At 43.6% G+C, this 17,808-nt stretch overlaps 1 protein-coding gene across 1 annotated transcript in view; it reads left to right on the top strand.

The window, feature by feature from the left end:
• Positions 1-16,526, top strand: part of LOC120986221 (adhesion G protein-coupled receptor E3-like) — a 205,694-nt gene extending 189,168 nt beyond the window's left edge. Inside the window, exons 18-22 of the mRNA XM_040414660.1 lie at positions 8,985-9,076; positions 9,234-9,402; positions 12,839-12,931; positions 14,886-15,037; positions 15,984-16,526. Of these exons, the coding sequence (XP_040270594.1) occupies positions 8,985-9,076; positions 9,234-9,402; positions 12,839-12,931; positions 14,886-14,966 (435 nt within the window). The 3' untranslated portion in view covers positions 14,967-15,037; positions 15,984-16,526. The remainder of the gene's footprint in view (positions 1-8,984; positions 9,077-9,233; positions 9,403-12,838; positions 12,932-14,885; positions 15,038-15,983) is intronic.
• The last annotated feature ends 1,282 nt before the right edge of the window (positions 16,527-17,808 follow it).

Here is a 17,808-nt window from a genome sequence, read left to right as displayed (position 1 = left end):
GAGGGGGAAATCTATTCTTGAGCCTTAGGCCACAATCCCTCAGACACATCATATTTACATCACAAGGGGTACTCCTAATCTCATTTGGTTTATCAGAGAAAAAGGCACGTAATCTTAAACTTCTAATGAAGCGCTGTAAATCAACATCCAATTGACACCAATCCACTTTTTCCACAGGGCAAAATGAAAGTCCCTTATTTAACACATTAATCTCCATTTATGTTAATTCAACTGAGGATATATTTACCACCAAACTAAATTCTGAGGATTCTTTCTGGTTATCGGGCGTGTCCTCTTTACTTGATGCTTTGGGAAATATTTCCCACTTCTTCTGGGAGCGCCAGTGTTTCCTTCCGCCCCTTCTGTTCTTCCTCTTTGGGCCAATTCTCAACCTCCTAAAAAATCAGATCGCATTGACTCATCCGTAGAGTCCGAATCACATGTTGTAAAACCGAATAGTGTAGGTTCAAATCTCCTTCCTCTCTGTCTGAGGGCTACCACCCTGAGATCTCTGCCAATTATAGACCTTACCAGTCTTATAGTCCTCCAAATCGCGATGCCATTTATTTCACCCTTTCTGTTTCCATTTTATATCTCTGAATCCGCTGAGTCATCTTGTGTAGTTATTAATTCCTTTTGGAGAAATTCAACATTTAAAATAATCACTTCAAAGGCATATTTGTTGTTTACCAGTTCAAATTTTTTACAAAACTCCTCACTATCAGGAAACAAATTCGGTCTTAAATTAGACCTCATACCACGTGGTATACGTTGGGTTTTGTGATACTCCAGGAGTGTATTTAGATGCAATTCAACAGTCACTGCTTTTTTACTCTCCTGTTCCAACTTTCTTTTCAACAGCTCTAATGAGGGCGCACTTAAAAAGGTCACATCACCCTTAGCAGCCCTCAAAAAGCCCTGTATGTCCTCCTCTGTATACGAGTATGTGTTGGTTGGTATTGTACTTGCCATTTTTGTTATTGGGCCCAGGGATATATTCTCCTCCATTCCAGGATTCCCTCTGTGCACGTCCTCCAAGTCCAAGATCAGAAAGATATATTTCAAGGACAGCACCAATGTCCCAAGTCTTCGAAAGCGTCACGGTCACCAGCAGTGAGACTCTTCCACCGCTGTCTTACAGTGTTTGTTATGCCGTTGTCCCTGCCAATAAAATTGTGTAAAGATGAAAAGAAGAGACGTGACATGCGCAGTAGGAGAGATTGTGACGTAAGACGCGATGAGCTGAGGAGACGGACGATGGCGTCCATACTGCAGCTCACTTGTGCACTAATGGTGAGAGGAAGATGTACAGTTGTGTTCAAAATTATTCAACCCCCACTGAAATTTAGTGTTTTGGCCAGTTTGACATTGATTTTGATCATTTCAGTCATCTTGTTTACAATTAAATCAAAGAGGCACTTGTAAGTCAGACAAATATAACATAACATTTATAATGAAATAACCACAAATGTCTTTTCTGTGCTCACATCATTATCAGTTTTATTCAACCCCCAAGTGACATTCAATCTTAGTACTTAGTACAACATCCTTTTCCAGTTATAACAGCTTTTAAACGTGAAGCATAGCTTGACACAAGTGTCTTGCAGCGATCTACGGGTATCTTCGCCCATTCTTCATGGGCAAAAGCCTCCAGTTCAGTCACATTCTTAGGCTTGCGCGCTGCAACTGCTTTCTTTAAGTCCCACCAGAGGTTCTCAATCGGATTTAAGTCTGGTGACTGCGATGGCTACTTCAAAATGTTCAAGCCTTTAATCTGCAACCATGCACTAGTGGACTTTGAGGTATGCTTGGGATCATTGTCCTGATGAAAGGTCCAACGTCTCCCAAGCCTCAGGTTTGTGACGGACTGCATCACATTTTCATCCAATATCTCCTGGTACTGAAGAGAATTCATGGTACCTTGCACACGCTGAAGCTTCCCTGTACTTGTAGAAGCAAAACAGCCCCAAAGCATGATTGACCCCCCGCCATGCTTCACAGTAGGCAAGGTGTTCTTTTCTTCATAGGCCTTGTTCTTCCTCCTCCAAACATAGCATTGATCCATGGGCCCAAACTGTTCTAACTTTGTTTCATCAGTCCACAGAACACTTTTGTGGTTTGTCCACATGACTTTTGGCATACTGCAGTCGACTCTTCTTATTCTTTGGAGACAGCAAGGGGATGCGCCTGGGAGTTCCGGCATGGAGGCCTTCATTACGCAGTGTGCGCCTTATTGTCTGAGCTGAAACTTCAGTACCCACATCTGACAAATCTTTTTTCAGTTCCTCAGCAGTCACACAGGGACTTTTCTCCACTTTGCGCTTCAGGTAGCGCACAGCAGTCGAAGTCAGCATCTTCTTTCTGCCACGACCAGATAGCGTTTCAACAGTGCCCTTTGCCTTGAATTTGCGAATGATGCTTCCTATGGTGTCTCTTGGTATGTTTAACATCTTTGCAATCTTCTTATAGCCATTGCCCTTCCTGTGAAGAGAAATCACCTCTTCTCTTGTCTTCCTGGACCATTCTCTTGACTTCACCATGTTTGTAAACACACCAGTAAATGTCTAGAAGGAGCTGAGTATCACAGTCCTTTTAATTCTGCCTAATTGGTGCTTATTATGCTTGATTGCTGCTCCTTGACATCCACAGGTGTTTTCAATACCTGATCGAAAACACTTGAATGAACCTCTGTTCTTAAAAGTGGTAGTCTTTAAGGGGTTGAATAATTGTGTCAATGAAGAAATCACAAAAAAAAACATTTAATACTGTATTACAAAAACAATTGATGTCATTTTATTTGCATTTGGTTCTTTAAAAAGTCCTTGTAAGATTTCATCCTGAACACAATTACAAATGTACACTAAATTCCCTAAAACCCTTTACAGCATTGGGGGTTGAATAATTTGGTGATTTATTACATGGGTTAACACTGCATGATGATATATATGATGAGGTATAAATCTATATTAAACGCTTATTGGAGGAAAATTTGGCACAACCCCTTGTGGGAAGTACAGTATATATGTTCACAATTTGTGGATTTTAATATGGCTTGAGAAAGGCTTGTGTGAAGCCGAAACGTTGCCTGTCTGCTGTGTTGCTTGGAAATAAATCTTACATAAAGGAAGACGCTGGTCATTTTTCATCTGTGTTCTTATGTCTATTATTGACAGCGGGAAGGAGTCTTACTGCTGGTGACCGTGACGCTTCCGAAGACTTGGGACATTGGTGCTGTCCTTGAAATATATCTCTCTGATCCCCAACATTAGCAATCATAGAACCGCTGATCGCCCAATGAAAGAGGAAACGCTCGTTCATCGGGCAATCCAGATCTTTCAGCATGCTGAAAGATCAGAATCTGCCAGTGGCAGATTGTACTGCCGCCGGCAAACCACTGTCCAGCATGGGGACATGCCATAACGATCACTACTCTCCATGCTGCGGAGGAGATTGCTGCGTGTAATAGCAGTGGTCTCCTCCGTTAGGCTGCCGGTGATTGCCGGGGAGGAACACTTGCCTCCCGGAATTCGCCTGCATGATAGGGGTGTCTAATAAACCCTTAAGATTTACTTTCCCAACTACCTTTATGTATTACATCATACAATTTTATAAAGTGTGAACTAGCGATTAGTTATTGTATTCCTACCATAGTCCTTTTGGTCTAGAGTTGCTTTAAAGGGAACCTGTCACCAGGATTTTGTGTATAGAGCTGAGGACATGGGTCCCCATAGCCCTGTGTGCTTTTATTGTGTAAAAAAAAACGATTTGATACATATGCAAATTAACCTGAGATGAGTCCTGTGTGTGAGATGAGTCAGGGACAGGACACATCTCAGGGTAATTTGCATATGTATAAAATCGTTTTTTTTACACAATGAAAGCACACAGAGCTATGGGGACTGGGTATTGTGGATGTGCTAGCGGCCATCTAGCAACCCATGTCATCAGCTCTATACACAAAATCCCGGTGACAGGTTCCCTTTAACTCCTTAGTAACCAACCTATTTGGGGTCTAAAAGGGAGTCTGTCACCAGGAAATTCACTTATAAACCAGGCACAATGAGAGAGATTTATCAAGACAGGCACTTTCTGCGCTGGTCTTGATATCCTCTGTGCTGCCGGAGGATGCTCCTAATTTATGATGAGGCACTCGCCTTATAAAAAATGATCGCATGCTCTGAAAGTCCATGCGCCTAAATAGAAATCTGCCTTAGATTTCTGGCTTCTTTTGCACCAGAAAACTGGTGTAAATGAAGATAAATTTTTTCTCGGCTGCTGGCCATGCCCCTTTCCAACCCTTGCCATGCCACCTTTAGGAAAATGGGGCGAAGGCTGCATAAAAAGAGGAACTTGCATGGCTCAAGCCACTCTGTGCATCCTTGGTCCTCCTGCTTCCGCTATCAGCTCCTCTCTCTTTCTTGTGTGGCAGGACCAGGCAAAATGACTATGCAGGAACCTGAAGGAGATGGAACTGATGGCAGAGAAAACAGGAGGAGCAAAAGTGCACAGAGTCGCTTGGGCCCACCCTTAGTGCACTTAACTGCTCATTTGCTCATTTCTTAAGAATGAAGCAATGGATCACTAAGTGAAAGGTATCATTACATTCAGCTTGAGCTAGCCCTACAGGGCATTGTGCCAGTTCTAACAGTGAATTCCTGCTGACAGATTACCTTCAAGCAGTCTTTTCTATTGCCATATTCCAAGAGTCATAACTTTTTTATTTTTCAGTCACTATACTGTATGTATATGAGGGTTTGTTGCTAGGGATTGTGTTGCTCTTAATGGCACCATTTTGGGGTACATATAAAGGATCGTATACTGCCTGCAATTACTTATGCCATGTTCTCATAATACTACTTACTGGTCGTCATTATTTCCCTACTGATACTTGTGGCAGTTGTATTTGACAAGAGTTCATATAGTCGGGAATGCCTAGAAAATAGAAAAGTAGAAGATACCATAAATGAGAGACAAAGGAAGGTCAAAGAGGCAAGCCGAGGTCAGAAACACAAGATATCAAATAGCGATCAGGAACTGCAATCAAAGAACCAAGCTAGTGAGCCCAAAGATTATCACTGGTACTGATGTATGGCCAGGAGGGCATTTAAATTGAGCGCCGAGCCCTGGATCAGAACCTGATAGCTTTATTGGTCGGAAACACAAGCTACACAGTAATAGAGCAGCTGAGCTGTCAATCAGCCCACTGCTAATCTCCCCCAGTGCACACTGGCTGCGGGGAGAAACAGAGCATTCCATCTGGTTACTAAGGATGTGGTTACATCACCCGGGGGCATGGCTCAGAAGCACGTCTCTTGACACGGCCTTGCTGAGGGTTAGGATCGAGCCGCTAGAGCCAGGACAGGTAAACTTTAACTCACTCTCTCTTTCTACAGTCTTTCCAGATAATCATAGGCGCACTATGCTGGACTTGGTAACTCTCCTTCTGCAGTTCCCAAACTGAGGGATGCAAATTAAGATTTGGGTGGTCAGCCTGGATCCCAGGTTGGTTGGTGTCTGATCTAGATTTGCCTCTCACAGTAGAGAAGTTGCATGCCATAAACAATCTGTACCTCACTGATGTTATCTCGCATGGCCTTGTAGGTTCTAGACCTTCTCAAGATGTCTGTTCTGCTTTTCTCTGGAGTACTTTGATGTGGAAGTTGTTCTTTAGCAGCTAAAGTCTCAGAGACAGCAGTTCTCTGGAACTTTAGGCCTTGCATGCAGAGCTTTCTCACACACATCTTTCCTCTTCCTCAAACTGTAGACTCTCTAACTAGGGGGTGAACCTTGGTCCATCAACCTAGCAACCTAATAAGTAAATAAGAGTTTAACCTCTTAGGTGCCTGCACACTTACCACTGGGTTTACATAACATAGGTAAAACAAATATTTTTATCCACAAATCACAAAATCTCACTAGAAATTGTAGATTAATTGACTTGGCAATAATTGCTAACATTTGCAGCGCCCCACTGGGCTACTGCACTTACGGCATTATTTGTGTAGAGAAACTGAATGTCTGTCAGTGTAAGGCCTCATGCACACAAACATATTTTAATTCTGTGTCCGTTCCGCTTTTTTTACCGACTGTATACGGAACCATGCGGTACTCCACGTGCATTCCATTTCCGTATGTCTGTATTTCCAATCCGCAAAAAAATAGAACATGTCCTATTATTGTCCGCATTAAACAAGGATAGGACTGTTCTATTAGGGGACAGCTGTTCCTTATTTTTTGCAGATCCGTTTTTTGCGGACCGCAAAATACATACAGTCTTGTGCATGAGGCATAACAGTGACATGCAGCATACTAGAACCTAGTAAGACTGCAAACATGGCAGATCTGGAGGTCTTTAATAGGGCCATGGAAACACATCTTGTCTTCTAGAACTTGGTTGGTGGTTACTACATAGAATCAGTTTGTACTGCTGACATATACTCCCCAAGCAATTGCTTCTGTAATCCTACTTGCACTCTTGAGAGGTTTATTTACAGTATATACTCTAGATTGCACAGGGCTGAATTACAGGAAGACATACTGAAGATATTGTAAAAGCTTTAAAGCGTATCTCCAACAATATAAAGGCTTTAGAGTGCTAATCTGTGTAAAGAGCTTATTACACAGCTTTAATTACTACGGGTTTTATGGGAGCTTTGTTCTCCTTGCATGGAGCTCCAATAAACTATAAGCGTAAACTGCTACTAGAAAAAAATCCAGTGGTTCAGTATTATTGGCAGAGGAAGATAGAGATACTCAGCTAGACACTGCTGGTTCCATATAGGTCCAAGATCAAATCACCAGGCAAATAATCCAATGATCCTTGTTACACTAGACGTAGCCATCAGTTGTCCTCATGCAGGGTAGAGTTCTGCTAAATCTTGTTGACATCAGCAAATGTATAACACAAGCTTTGATACTGCCTCTATGGGTACGACCCCAACGTTGTGGACTCGGCAAGACCAACAATACAGCAGAAAACCCTGCAAACATGCAAGTCTATGCCTTCTTCAAAACTGCCTGTTTAAAGGCTATGTATACTTTTGGAAGCATTTTTTGTTTATGCTTGCATTTTACTAATTTTTGACTAAAAATAATATTTTCCATTGGCCTTTATTAAAATTATTGAGCCATTCTGTCAAAAAGGGTTAACTGTTTTTCTAACTGTCTGACTCATACTTTCATATCCTGCCTCTAATAAACCTTATCTCTAAACTACTAAGAAGTCATAAGCACTTATTTAAGTCACATTCTTATCAGTAAGATAAGAGCTTAGCTATAATGAGTGTCAAAGAGCAGAGATAAGGAGCCTGTCAGCTCCCCGCCTGACGTAAATGAGAGAAAAGGCTGCTACTAGAGAATTTCAGCTATGTACAGAAAAAAGGACTTCATATTTTTTATAAAACCCATTGAAAAAATGATTTTAGCTCAAAATGAGCACAATGCAATAATAATAATAATAATAATAAAATAAATTGCCCCCAAAGGTGTACATAGCCTTTAAAGATTGACAGCTAATTGGTGATTAATAATGGTCTCACAGTTTTGTAAGTCTGTGTGCTTTTCTGTGCTCCACGGCCACATTTCAAACACATGGTAGCTGCTACATGGGGCTGTATCCTAAGAGGAGGCTACCAACATTTTGTTTACCTGTTTAGGCTACATTCACACCAGTGTATATGTTTTATGGTCCACAAACCTCGGATCTGTAAAAATCGCATACCAGCCATACCCCGTATTCCTTGGTCCTTATTATGCAGAGAGGTGAAGAAAAATTCAGACCATTCTCGGTGGCGCTGGTGCAGTAGGGACTCGATGCTCAGAAGGTACCAATAAAGGTAATCTTTTTATTAAAGTAGGTCTACGCGTTTCGGGGGCAAAACATCCCCCTTCCTCAGGACAATAAAACTTATTACATGTAATACGTTTTATTGTCCTGAGGAAGGGGGATGTTTTGCCCCCGAAACGCGTAGACCTACTTTAATAAAAAGATTACCTTTATTGGTACCTTCTGAGCATCGAGTCCTTACTGCACCAGCGCCACCGAGAATGGTCTGAATTTTTCTTCACCTCTCTGCATACAATTTATCCTGACAACCGCAACCACGGCAAGGGATACAGACCAGGGGCAGCAGACGCAGTCTTCTCTTCTCCCGCAAACTGGACGGATAAGCATCCAGATAAGCGATTCGGAGGTGTTGTGACCTTTCACAACCCTTTCTGGTAAGCATAATCAGTAGCTTCTGTGCTTATATACTGTGCTGTAAGGTTCTACACACAAGGCGCTGCCTCCTCTCTTTCTTTTTTCCTTCTATATTGGTCCTTATTATGGAACTGCCTATTTTTGTCCACAAAATGGACAAGAACAGGACATGTTCTATAGTTTACAGAATGGTCGCATGGATGCGGACAGCAAACGGATGACATCCATGTGCTGTCTGATGATATCTGTGTGCTGCCTGCATTTTTGCGCCCCCATAAAAATGAAAAACATCTGAGGCTGACGAAAATGGGGTCATGTGAATGTTCTGACACTAACTGACATAAAAACAACACCTGGAAGACTCCAGATATGCTGGGAACTTTCTGTAATGGTATTGTGCAGCGGCTTGACTTTGAAGACCGATAAAAATTGGCCAGTGGGGTGAACACCTTGTAAAACAAATTCCAAATTCCAGCGCCACATCTACTGTTTTTGCCACTTCTGGTACTGTGACTTGCTATCTACATGTGACCAATTGACGGCTTCACTGTGACGTGTGCAGGAACGGCAGCGTGTCCAGCCCACTGGCAAATTATTAGGACAACTGTAGAACTAAGTTTCAGTGATCAACATTTTGATCACAGATCTGAATGTGATTACATATTATACAGAGTACATTTGGTTTGCATGATTAATACCTTCACACTGTGCATAGGTTTTTGTCCGCTACGTTTATTTCCTAAACTTTCTACCTTCTCTTCCATGTCATTCCCATTCTTTATAGATGAACACTGCACTCTTGGTCTTCACATTCATACTCCTCAGGAGGAGGCTTGCCACCATCAACACAAATGTGTCCACCCTGAAAAACAGTAGGTGAGTAAACAGACAGTGAGGAGGCTAGTGCACGACGGTGAATATCAAAAAGGATGATAAATCATAAGTAACAGGAGAAAATAGACCATAACAACTGTAATGTGAACTTCTATTATAAATGATGGACATTCTCATTTCCCTTTTCTTTCCTCTTCAGGTCACTGACGTTCAAAGCCTTGGCTCAATTCTTTATTCTTGGCTGTACTTGGGGTTTTGGATTCTTCCAATTTATAAATGGTTCCTTGGTCATCTCTTATATATTCACCATATGTAACAGTCTACAGGGCGTCTACATCTTTCTTGTACATTGTGTGTTCAACTATCAGGTAATCATTTTTTGTAAAGGTATATCTTAATAATGATATGTAATGAACAACTGCTAAACCATAGCATGTGTCCCACAACATGTGGTCTTAGGCAAAATAGCATAGCAGAACACTGACTGTGTAATGTGCCCGATCTCACCACCTGAATAACAACAGTCTGTTTGTGTAGTCTGGAGTGCCCCTTATAACAGCAGTCTAGTTGTGTAGTCTGGAGTGCCACCCATAATAGCAGTCTAGTTGTATAGTCTGGAGCTCCCCCTCTAACAGCAGAATTGTGTAGTCTGGAGCGCCCCCTATAACAGCAGTCTGGTTGTGTATTCTGGAGCTCCCCCTATAACACCAGTCTGGTTGTGTAGTCTGGAGCGCCCCCTATAACACCAGTCTGGTTGTGTATTCTGGAGCTCCCCCTATAACACCAGTCTGGTTGTGTAGTCTGGAGCGCCCCCTATAACAGCACTCTGGTTGTGTAGTCTGGAGCACCCCCTATAACAGCAGTTTGGTTGTGTAGTCTGGAGCGCCCCCTATAACAGCAGTCTGGTTGTGTAGTCTGGAGCACCCACTATAACACCAGTCTGGTTGTATAGTCTGGAGCGCCCCCTATAACAGCAGTCTGGTTGTGTAGTCTGGAGCACCCCCTATAACAGCAGTCTGGTTGTGTAGTCTGGAGCACCCCCTATAACACCAGTCTGGTTGTATAGTCTGGAGCGCCCCCTATAACAGCAGTCTGGTTGTGTAGTCTGGAGCACCCCCTATAACAGCAGTCTGGTTGTGTAGTCTGGAGCGCCCCCTATAACAGCAGTCTGGTTGTGTAGTCTGGAGCACCCCCTATAACACCAGTCTGGTTGTATAGTCTGGAGCGCCCCCTATAACAGCAGTCTGGTTGTGTAGTCTGGAGCGCCCCCTATAACAGCAGTCTGGTTGTGTAGTCTGGAGCGCCCCCTATAACAGCAGTCTGGTTGTGTGGTCTGGAGCACCCCCTATAACATCAGTCTGGTTGTATAGTCTGGAGCGCCCCCTATAACAGCAGTCTGGTTGTGTAGTCTGGAGCACCCCCTATAACAGCAGTCTGGTTGTGTAGTCTAGAGCGCCCCCTATAACAGCAGTCTGGTTGTGTAGTCTGGAGCACCCACTATAACACCAGTCTGGTTGTATAGTCTGGAGCGCCCCCTATAACAGCAGTCTGGTTGTGTAGTCTGGAGCACCCCCTATAACAGCAGTCTGGTTGTGTAATCTGGAGCGCCCCCTATAACAGCAGTCTGGTTGTGTAGTCTGGAGCACCCCCTATAACAGCAGTCTGGTTGTATAGTCTGGAGCTCCCCCTCTAACAGCAGTCTAATTGTGTAGTCTTGAGCGCCCCCTATAACAGCAGTCTGGTTGTGTAGTCTGGAGCGCCCCCTAAAACACCATTCTGGTTGTGTAGTCTGGAGCGCCCCCTATAACAGCAGTCTGGTTGTGTAGTCTGGAGCGCCCCCTAGAACAGCAGTCTGGTTGTGTAGTCTGGAGCGCCCCCTATAACAGCAGTCTGGTTGTGTAGTCTGGAGCACCCCCTATAACAGAAGTCTGGTTGTGTAGTCTGGAGCACCCCCTATAACACCAGTCTGGTTGTGTAGTCTGGAGCGCCCCTTATAACACCAGTCTGGTTGTGTAGTCTGGAGCACCCCCTATAACAGCAGTCTGGTTGTGTAGTCCAGAGCGCCCCCTATAACACCAGTCTGGTTGTATAGTCTGGAGCGCCCCCTATAACAGCAGTCTGGTTGTCTAGTCTGGAGCACCCCCTATAACAGCAGTCTGGTTGTGTAGTCTGGAGCACGCCCTATAACAGCAGTCTGGTTGTGTAGTCTGGAGCACCCCCTATAACAGCAGTCTGGTTGTGTAGTCTGGAGCGCCCCCTATAACAGCAGTCTGGTTGTGTAGTCTGGAGCACCCCCTATAACACCAGTCTGGTTGTGTAGTCCGGAGCGCCCCCTATAACACCAGTCTGGTTGTGTAGTCTGGAGCACCCCCTATAACAGCAGTCTAGTTGTGTAGTCTGGAGCGCCCCCTATAACAGCATCCCGGCACATCGCCTTATCTCTGCTGGACTCCATTATAGTCAATAGGACTGTCAGGCTGTTCTGTGGTTCAGGCATAGCAGGATGTTACCTCAATGCCTGCCAGTGATCTTAATGCTGATGTGAAAGATCATTAGCCTTCTACAGCATCACCTATAACAGCAGTCTGGCTACTACAGCATAGTAACCCATTCAGCTATAATGCAGCTGGTTAAGAACTGCACTCTATCAATGAAGGTCCATGGTGGCCCAGTTAATTCATCAAGGTAGGCATGAATAGTTGAACTTCCTCCAGTTTTTGATGATGTGCAGTTGGACAGGCAGTTTTGACAGAAGTGATCATATACTGTTTGCTTCTTCTGCTACATAAAGTTTGTCTCTTAGCAGTAGTCCATTACACATCAAAAAAATGTGGCAGAAACTGTCACGGTGACAGATCCAGAAGAAATCCACAACAGATTGGACATTTCAAAATTAGTACCTTCTCCACCCAACTTGTGAGACTCACCCATGTTCTGGCTGTTGGGATTCCACTATAGAAAGTTTGAGATACCATGTTCTAGGCATGGATCCTAGAGGTTGAACTCCACCAATAAGACACCAGTCCGCTATATCAGTATGCCATCGATGTTTGTGGTAGGAAATGCCTTAAAATGAAACATTTGTGTTGTATTGTTAGGACATATGGATGTGATAGAAGGGAGGGGTCCTCCTTGGGAACTCCTTTCATGTACCACAGAAGCTCTGTTGGACCAGATGTGACCATGCCTTACATGAATCTCCATTCATTCCTGTTATAACAGCTGATTGCTGGGGTGAAAAAAGCCAGACCCACTGTGATCAGCTGATCACCAAACCAACTTCTCTTAAAGGCAAAGGATCACCAGTGACGTTGACCATGTCACATATCACATGGCCAAAGATCGAAGTGTATTGCTCCACCACTGCAACTAGTGAAAATTAATAGGGTCTTGTTTTATGAGCCCGGCAATTTGCTGCGACCCGGGTGATCTTAACCCGCTGGATTTCTTGTGATCCTCAGTGTTCCTGTCTGGCGTCGCAGCAACTTTCGTAACATGAGTCTATTCACCTTCATGTTTTTAAATGCTGCAGCACTACGCTGCGATCTTTGGCCATCTGATGTGTTGCATTCTCTGTGTAGCCTCTGCAAATCACATATACGGTATATACAGCTTACATAGGTGATCTACATGTTTTTCTGTATTTTTCTTCTGGAGAGTTTTGGATCAGGTTCCTGTAGTCAACATTTATACCTCTGCTAGAATAAACATGATTCAGAATACATATAACACAAGAAGGTTGAGAAGATTTGTCGGAGACTTAAGATTATGCATCTGTTGCGATTTTTACTTTCTGCTTTACAGGTGAGACAGGAGTACAAAAAACTGTCCTGCAAGGCTAGGAAACCTGGCAAGCTGTCAATGGATGACTCCACCCCTAACAATGTCACTAAATCAGTAAGTGTCCACCCGTACATTTGTCGCAAGCCTTGACGGAGCAGAGTGGAGGATGGGAGTGGTTGTGACCCTAGCTACAATAATTTTTCACAGTGACAATCCTCACACCGATGCTTCCTAGGGCCAGGACAGTGACAGGGGGGGCGCACCCTTTCTTCCCTCAAGGCACATCATGATGTTGGAGGTAGTTGGGATACCCTTGATGTTATGAGTGTTGTACGGGTACAAGGCAGAAGATGTAGGAGCTAGACCGGTGTAGTCAGTAACCAGGCCAGTTGCAAATAGAATAGAAAATAGATAAGTCTCTCTTTACTGAAGTGCAGAATGGAAGTTGTAGTACATCCAACTGTATCAAAACACAGTTCCAAACAACTATGTTCCCAGATAGCAATGTATAGAGGATGGGGATTGTAGTACTCTTTTTTATCTCACCAAAGTATCTCTCTGCAGAATCCAAGGCTGGCAAAATTATTCTTGCAATGGTGCTGTAATTCCCAGGTGAGGGGTACAGGGATAAGATACAGTGGGCCAGACGGTGTCAAAGAGTGAAAGGTGTCCCTCTCACTGCAGTAAAGTCTCTCAACCGTAAACAGCAAATACCTTGCTGGCTGACTCCAATGCTCAGCCATGCCGATTCTGGACCTTCTAGTTCTTTTCTTTCTCTCTTCCTGGTGTGCTGTGAGGAAGAGATGGTTTTCTCTCTATGAATTTCACAGAGACAGTGATTCTTTGGAGTTCAGGGCTAGTCCTCTAAGGAGTGAGCAAATGTAGCTATCTCTCACTTCCGCCACTAGCACAGTGATCCCTGAGCTAGGGGCGGAACTAAATCCAACTCCTAATCTCCTACAGGGTCCGAATCATTAATGCTGAGTAATCCATACAGTGATATGCTTGTACATTACAAGGTATTAACACATTAATTAGCGCTAGTGATGAGCGGCAGGGGCTATATTCGAATTCGCAATATTTCACAAATATTTTGTAGAATATTCGTCATATATTCGCTAAATCGAGATTTTGAGAATATTTTATTGAATGCGAAAAATCGGCAATGTAAAAATTGCGCAATGCAAATTCGTAATGTGAAATGCAGGCGTGGGTCACTTTGGCTACATTTTCCAAGCTGCTAGAAGTTTACTGAGACTGGAGAACATGGTTGGCACGGCAGAACATTACAATAGCTTTATATGCAGATAGAGCCAAGTGCTCCAATATATTCGCGATTGCGCTAATTGGCAGTGATTAGAATATTTTTTCGCACTACGTGCAACTTCACATTTTAGCAGGTCTGACTACAGATTACTGATTGGTGCACCAAGTATTGTTGTGAACTTGACATTGTTTCCTTCTCACTGGCCCACAAGCAAGAAGCAGAGAGGAATCATGTGTTCAGATGGAATAAAATGCAGAATATTCGATATAACAAATACATAGCACTATAGTCTAAATATTTACGAATTCTCGAAGTGGCGATATTCACGATAAAAATTTGCTATTCGAATATTCACGCTCAACACCAGTGATGGCCAGTTCGCATTGTTCTGCAGCGAACACATGCGTGCTGCCATCTTGACTCACCCATCCGGCGATGTGCCTGTGCCGGCAGCCGGTCTGAAATTAAATGCGGTCACCGGGAGCAGGCAGTTCCGAGAACAGCCGCCGGGGGCCTTCATCGGGCTGTTCTCGGAACTGGCTGCTCCCGGTAACCGCATTTGATTTCAGACCGGCTCGCGGCACAGGCACAGGTAAGGGCTTACCTGTGCATCGCCGGACAGGTGAGTCAAGATGGCAGCCCGCATGTGTTCGCTGGCGAACAGTGCGAACTGGCCATCACTGCTCAACACTAATTAGCACTGCATAATAACAACAGTTTTTAAGTAGCCTATTGTGAGGTTCTGCACATTTATTACTGGAGCCATTTTGAGGTCTAAATGTGCCTTTTTGTCCTCCCCAGATAACCTTAACTGAAATTAGTAAACCTGTATCCAGTGAAAAGACTACGGCTGAGGCAAAAATAACCTGGACACAGGACTAGACCTCTAGATACCAGCTATAAAGCCGACGACACACATCAGAGGTATCAACCATACCATGGACATTTATAAGGCCCCTTTCACACGGGCGAGTATTCCGCGCGGATGCGATGCGTGAGTTGAACGCATTGCACCCGCACTGAATACCGACCCATTCATTTCTATGGGGCTGTTCACATGAGCGGTGATTTTCACGCATCACTTGTGCGTTGCGTGAAAATCACAGCATGCTCTATTTTGTGCTTTTTTCACGTAACGCAGGCCCCATAGAAATAAATGGGGTTGCGTGAAAATCGCAAGCAAGTGCGGATACGGTGCGATTTTCACACACAGTTGCTAGGAGACGATCGGGATGGAGACCCGATCATTATTATTTTCCCTTATAACATGGTTATAAGGGGAAATAATAGCATTCTGAATACAGAATGTATCGTACAATAGGGCTGGAGGGGTTAAAAATAATAATAATAATTTAACTCACCTTAATCCACTTGATCGCGGAGCCGGCATCTCTTCTGACTTCTTTCTTTGCTGTGTGCAGCAACAGGACCTGTGTTGACGTCACTCCGGTCATCACATGATCCATCACATGATCTTTTACCATGGTGATGGACCAAGTGATGACCGGAGTGACGTCACCACAGGTCCTGTTGTTGCACACAGCAAAGAAAGAAGTCAGAAGAGATGCCGGCTCCGCAATCAAGTTGATTAAGGTGAGTTAAATTTTTTATTTTTATTTTTTAACCCCTCCAGCGCTATTTTACTATGCAGTCTGTATTCAGAATGCTATTATTTTCCCTTATAACCATGTTATAAGGGAAAATAGTACAATCTACAGAACACCGATCCCAAGCCCGAACTTCTTTGAACAAGTTCGGGTTTGGTACCAAACATGCGCGATCTTTCTCACGCGAGTGCAAAACGCATTACAATGTTTTGCACTCGCGCGGAAAAATCTGGCATGTTCCTGCAACGCACCCGCACCTTTTCCCGCAACGCCCGTCTGAAAGAGGCCTAAGAACGATCCCACCAGCAAAGTAAATTGCACGATCATGGAGTTTGTACAAATGGCAAATGATCGGCCAAATTCAGTTGAACATGCCAGACACCAAATTTTCGAGCTGGAATTTTCGGCTACATTAATGCGACATGAAAAATAAAGTCTGTTAAAAACGGCAAAACAGGACCACTATGTGTTACCTTATTACAGCTAGGGACCACTATCAGGGACATTATACTGCAGCAGTTGGTATTTTATTTACTAAAAAATCAATCCATTTTTAACGGCCATGTAAAATGATTGCAAAACGACCATTAAAAACGGACAAATACCCATAAAATGGATACAAAAATGGTAGAAAAATGGACACTGTGGCTGTTTTTTTGACCATCGAGAATAATCGTTCACATTAAATTTTCATACAGTGGTCGGTCAAAATGGGTAAAATTGTCCATTTCAGACAACTTTTGTTCTAGGCTACTTTCACATTAGCATTTTTTGCGGATCAGTCATGGACCTGCAAAAACGCTTCCGTTACCATAATACAACCGCATGCATCTGTCATGAACGGATCCGGTTGTATTATGTCTTCTATAGCCATGACAGATCCGTCATGAACACCATTGAAAGTCAATGGGGGACGGATCCGTTTTCTATTGTGTCAGAGAAAACTGATCCGTCCCCGTTGACTTACATTGTGCGTCAGAATGGATCCGTTTTGCTCCGCACCACATTGTGGACAGAAAAACGCTGCTTGCAGCGTTATTCTGTTCGCCATGGGAGCGCAACCAAACGGAACGGAATACATTTTGGTGCATTCCGTTTCTTTCAGTTTTGTCCACATTGACAATGAATAGCGTTTTCTTCCGCTATTGAGAGCCTATGACTGATCTTAATAGCGGAATTGAAAACGCTAATGTGAAAGTAGCCTTACGTGTATGGACACCTTGAGCCTTTTCTATGTCAGATGATGTGTTTTATTTTTTGTACAGTATGTAGCCACTCAATGTTTGTGATCATATATTGTATGTAATATGTAGGTTTTATTTTTTGCCAGTTTCTGTCATTAATGGGGGCACCAGATTTGTGTTTGTAGACCATCAGTTGCCCCATGTTTTACCAATAAATGAATACAGATAAAGGTGTCTGTGTCGTTACCGATTTTGAATGTTGCCTTAATGATTTAACAGGGTCACATTTATGCAGGGTGATTCAAAAAGAATTATAGTCTCCGCATTTATAACTGAGAGAAAGTAATACAAGTGTATTAACATACTATCGATCCAAGTGTTATCTATACACTACAAATGTTGGATGTGAGCTGTATTGGTGACATCACAGATATCTAGGCATTTTCTAGGCTCCACTCATCCATGTGGAAGGTGCTGTCAATCAATTTGCCTAGGAATCCATACTTGCAGATGACATACACGCATACATGCTGATTATATTCTCTGTTCCCTGGGATTTTCCAGCAAGACAATGTGACGTGTCACAATGCTTGAAATGTACAACACTGGTTGGAAGAGCCTGACTAAGACTTCCAAATACTACCCTGGCCCCCTAATTCCCCAGACTTGAACCCAATTGAGCCTCTGGGACCACTTAGATGGTCGCGTTCGCTCTATGGTCCCCCCCCCCCCCCCCAATGACCCCTCCAGCAGCTGTGGGATGCACTGCAGTCAGCATGGCTCCAGATACCTGTGACAACCTACCAGGACCTTATTTAGTCACTCCCAGTCCGTCTAACTGCTGTCCACGCTGCACACAGTAGTTACTCTGGATATTAGCTGGTGGTCATAAGTAGAATTAGGATGACATTGTGACAGTTCTGTTGTTCTCTT

Source organism: Bufo bufo, chromosome 1, assembly GCF_905171765.1.
Source record: "Bufo bufo chromosome 1, aBufBuf1.1, whole genome shotgun sequence".
Lineage (NCBI taxonomy): Eukaryota > Metazoa > Chordata > Amphibia > Anura > Bufonidae > Bufo > Bufo bufo.
This window is presented reverse-complemented; position numbering and strand designations above follow the sequence as displayed.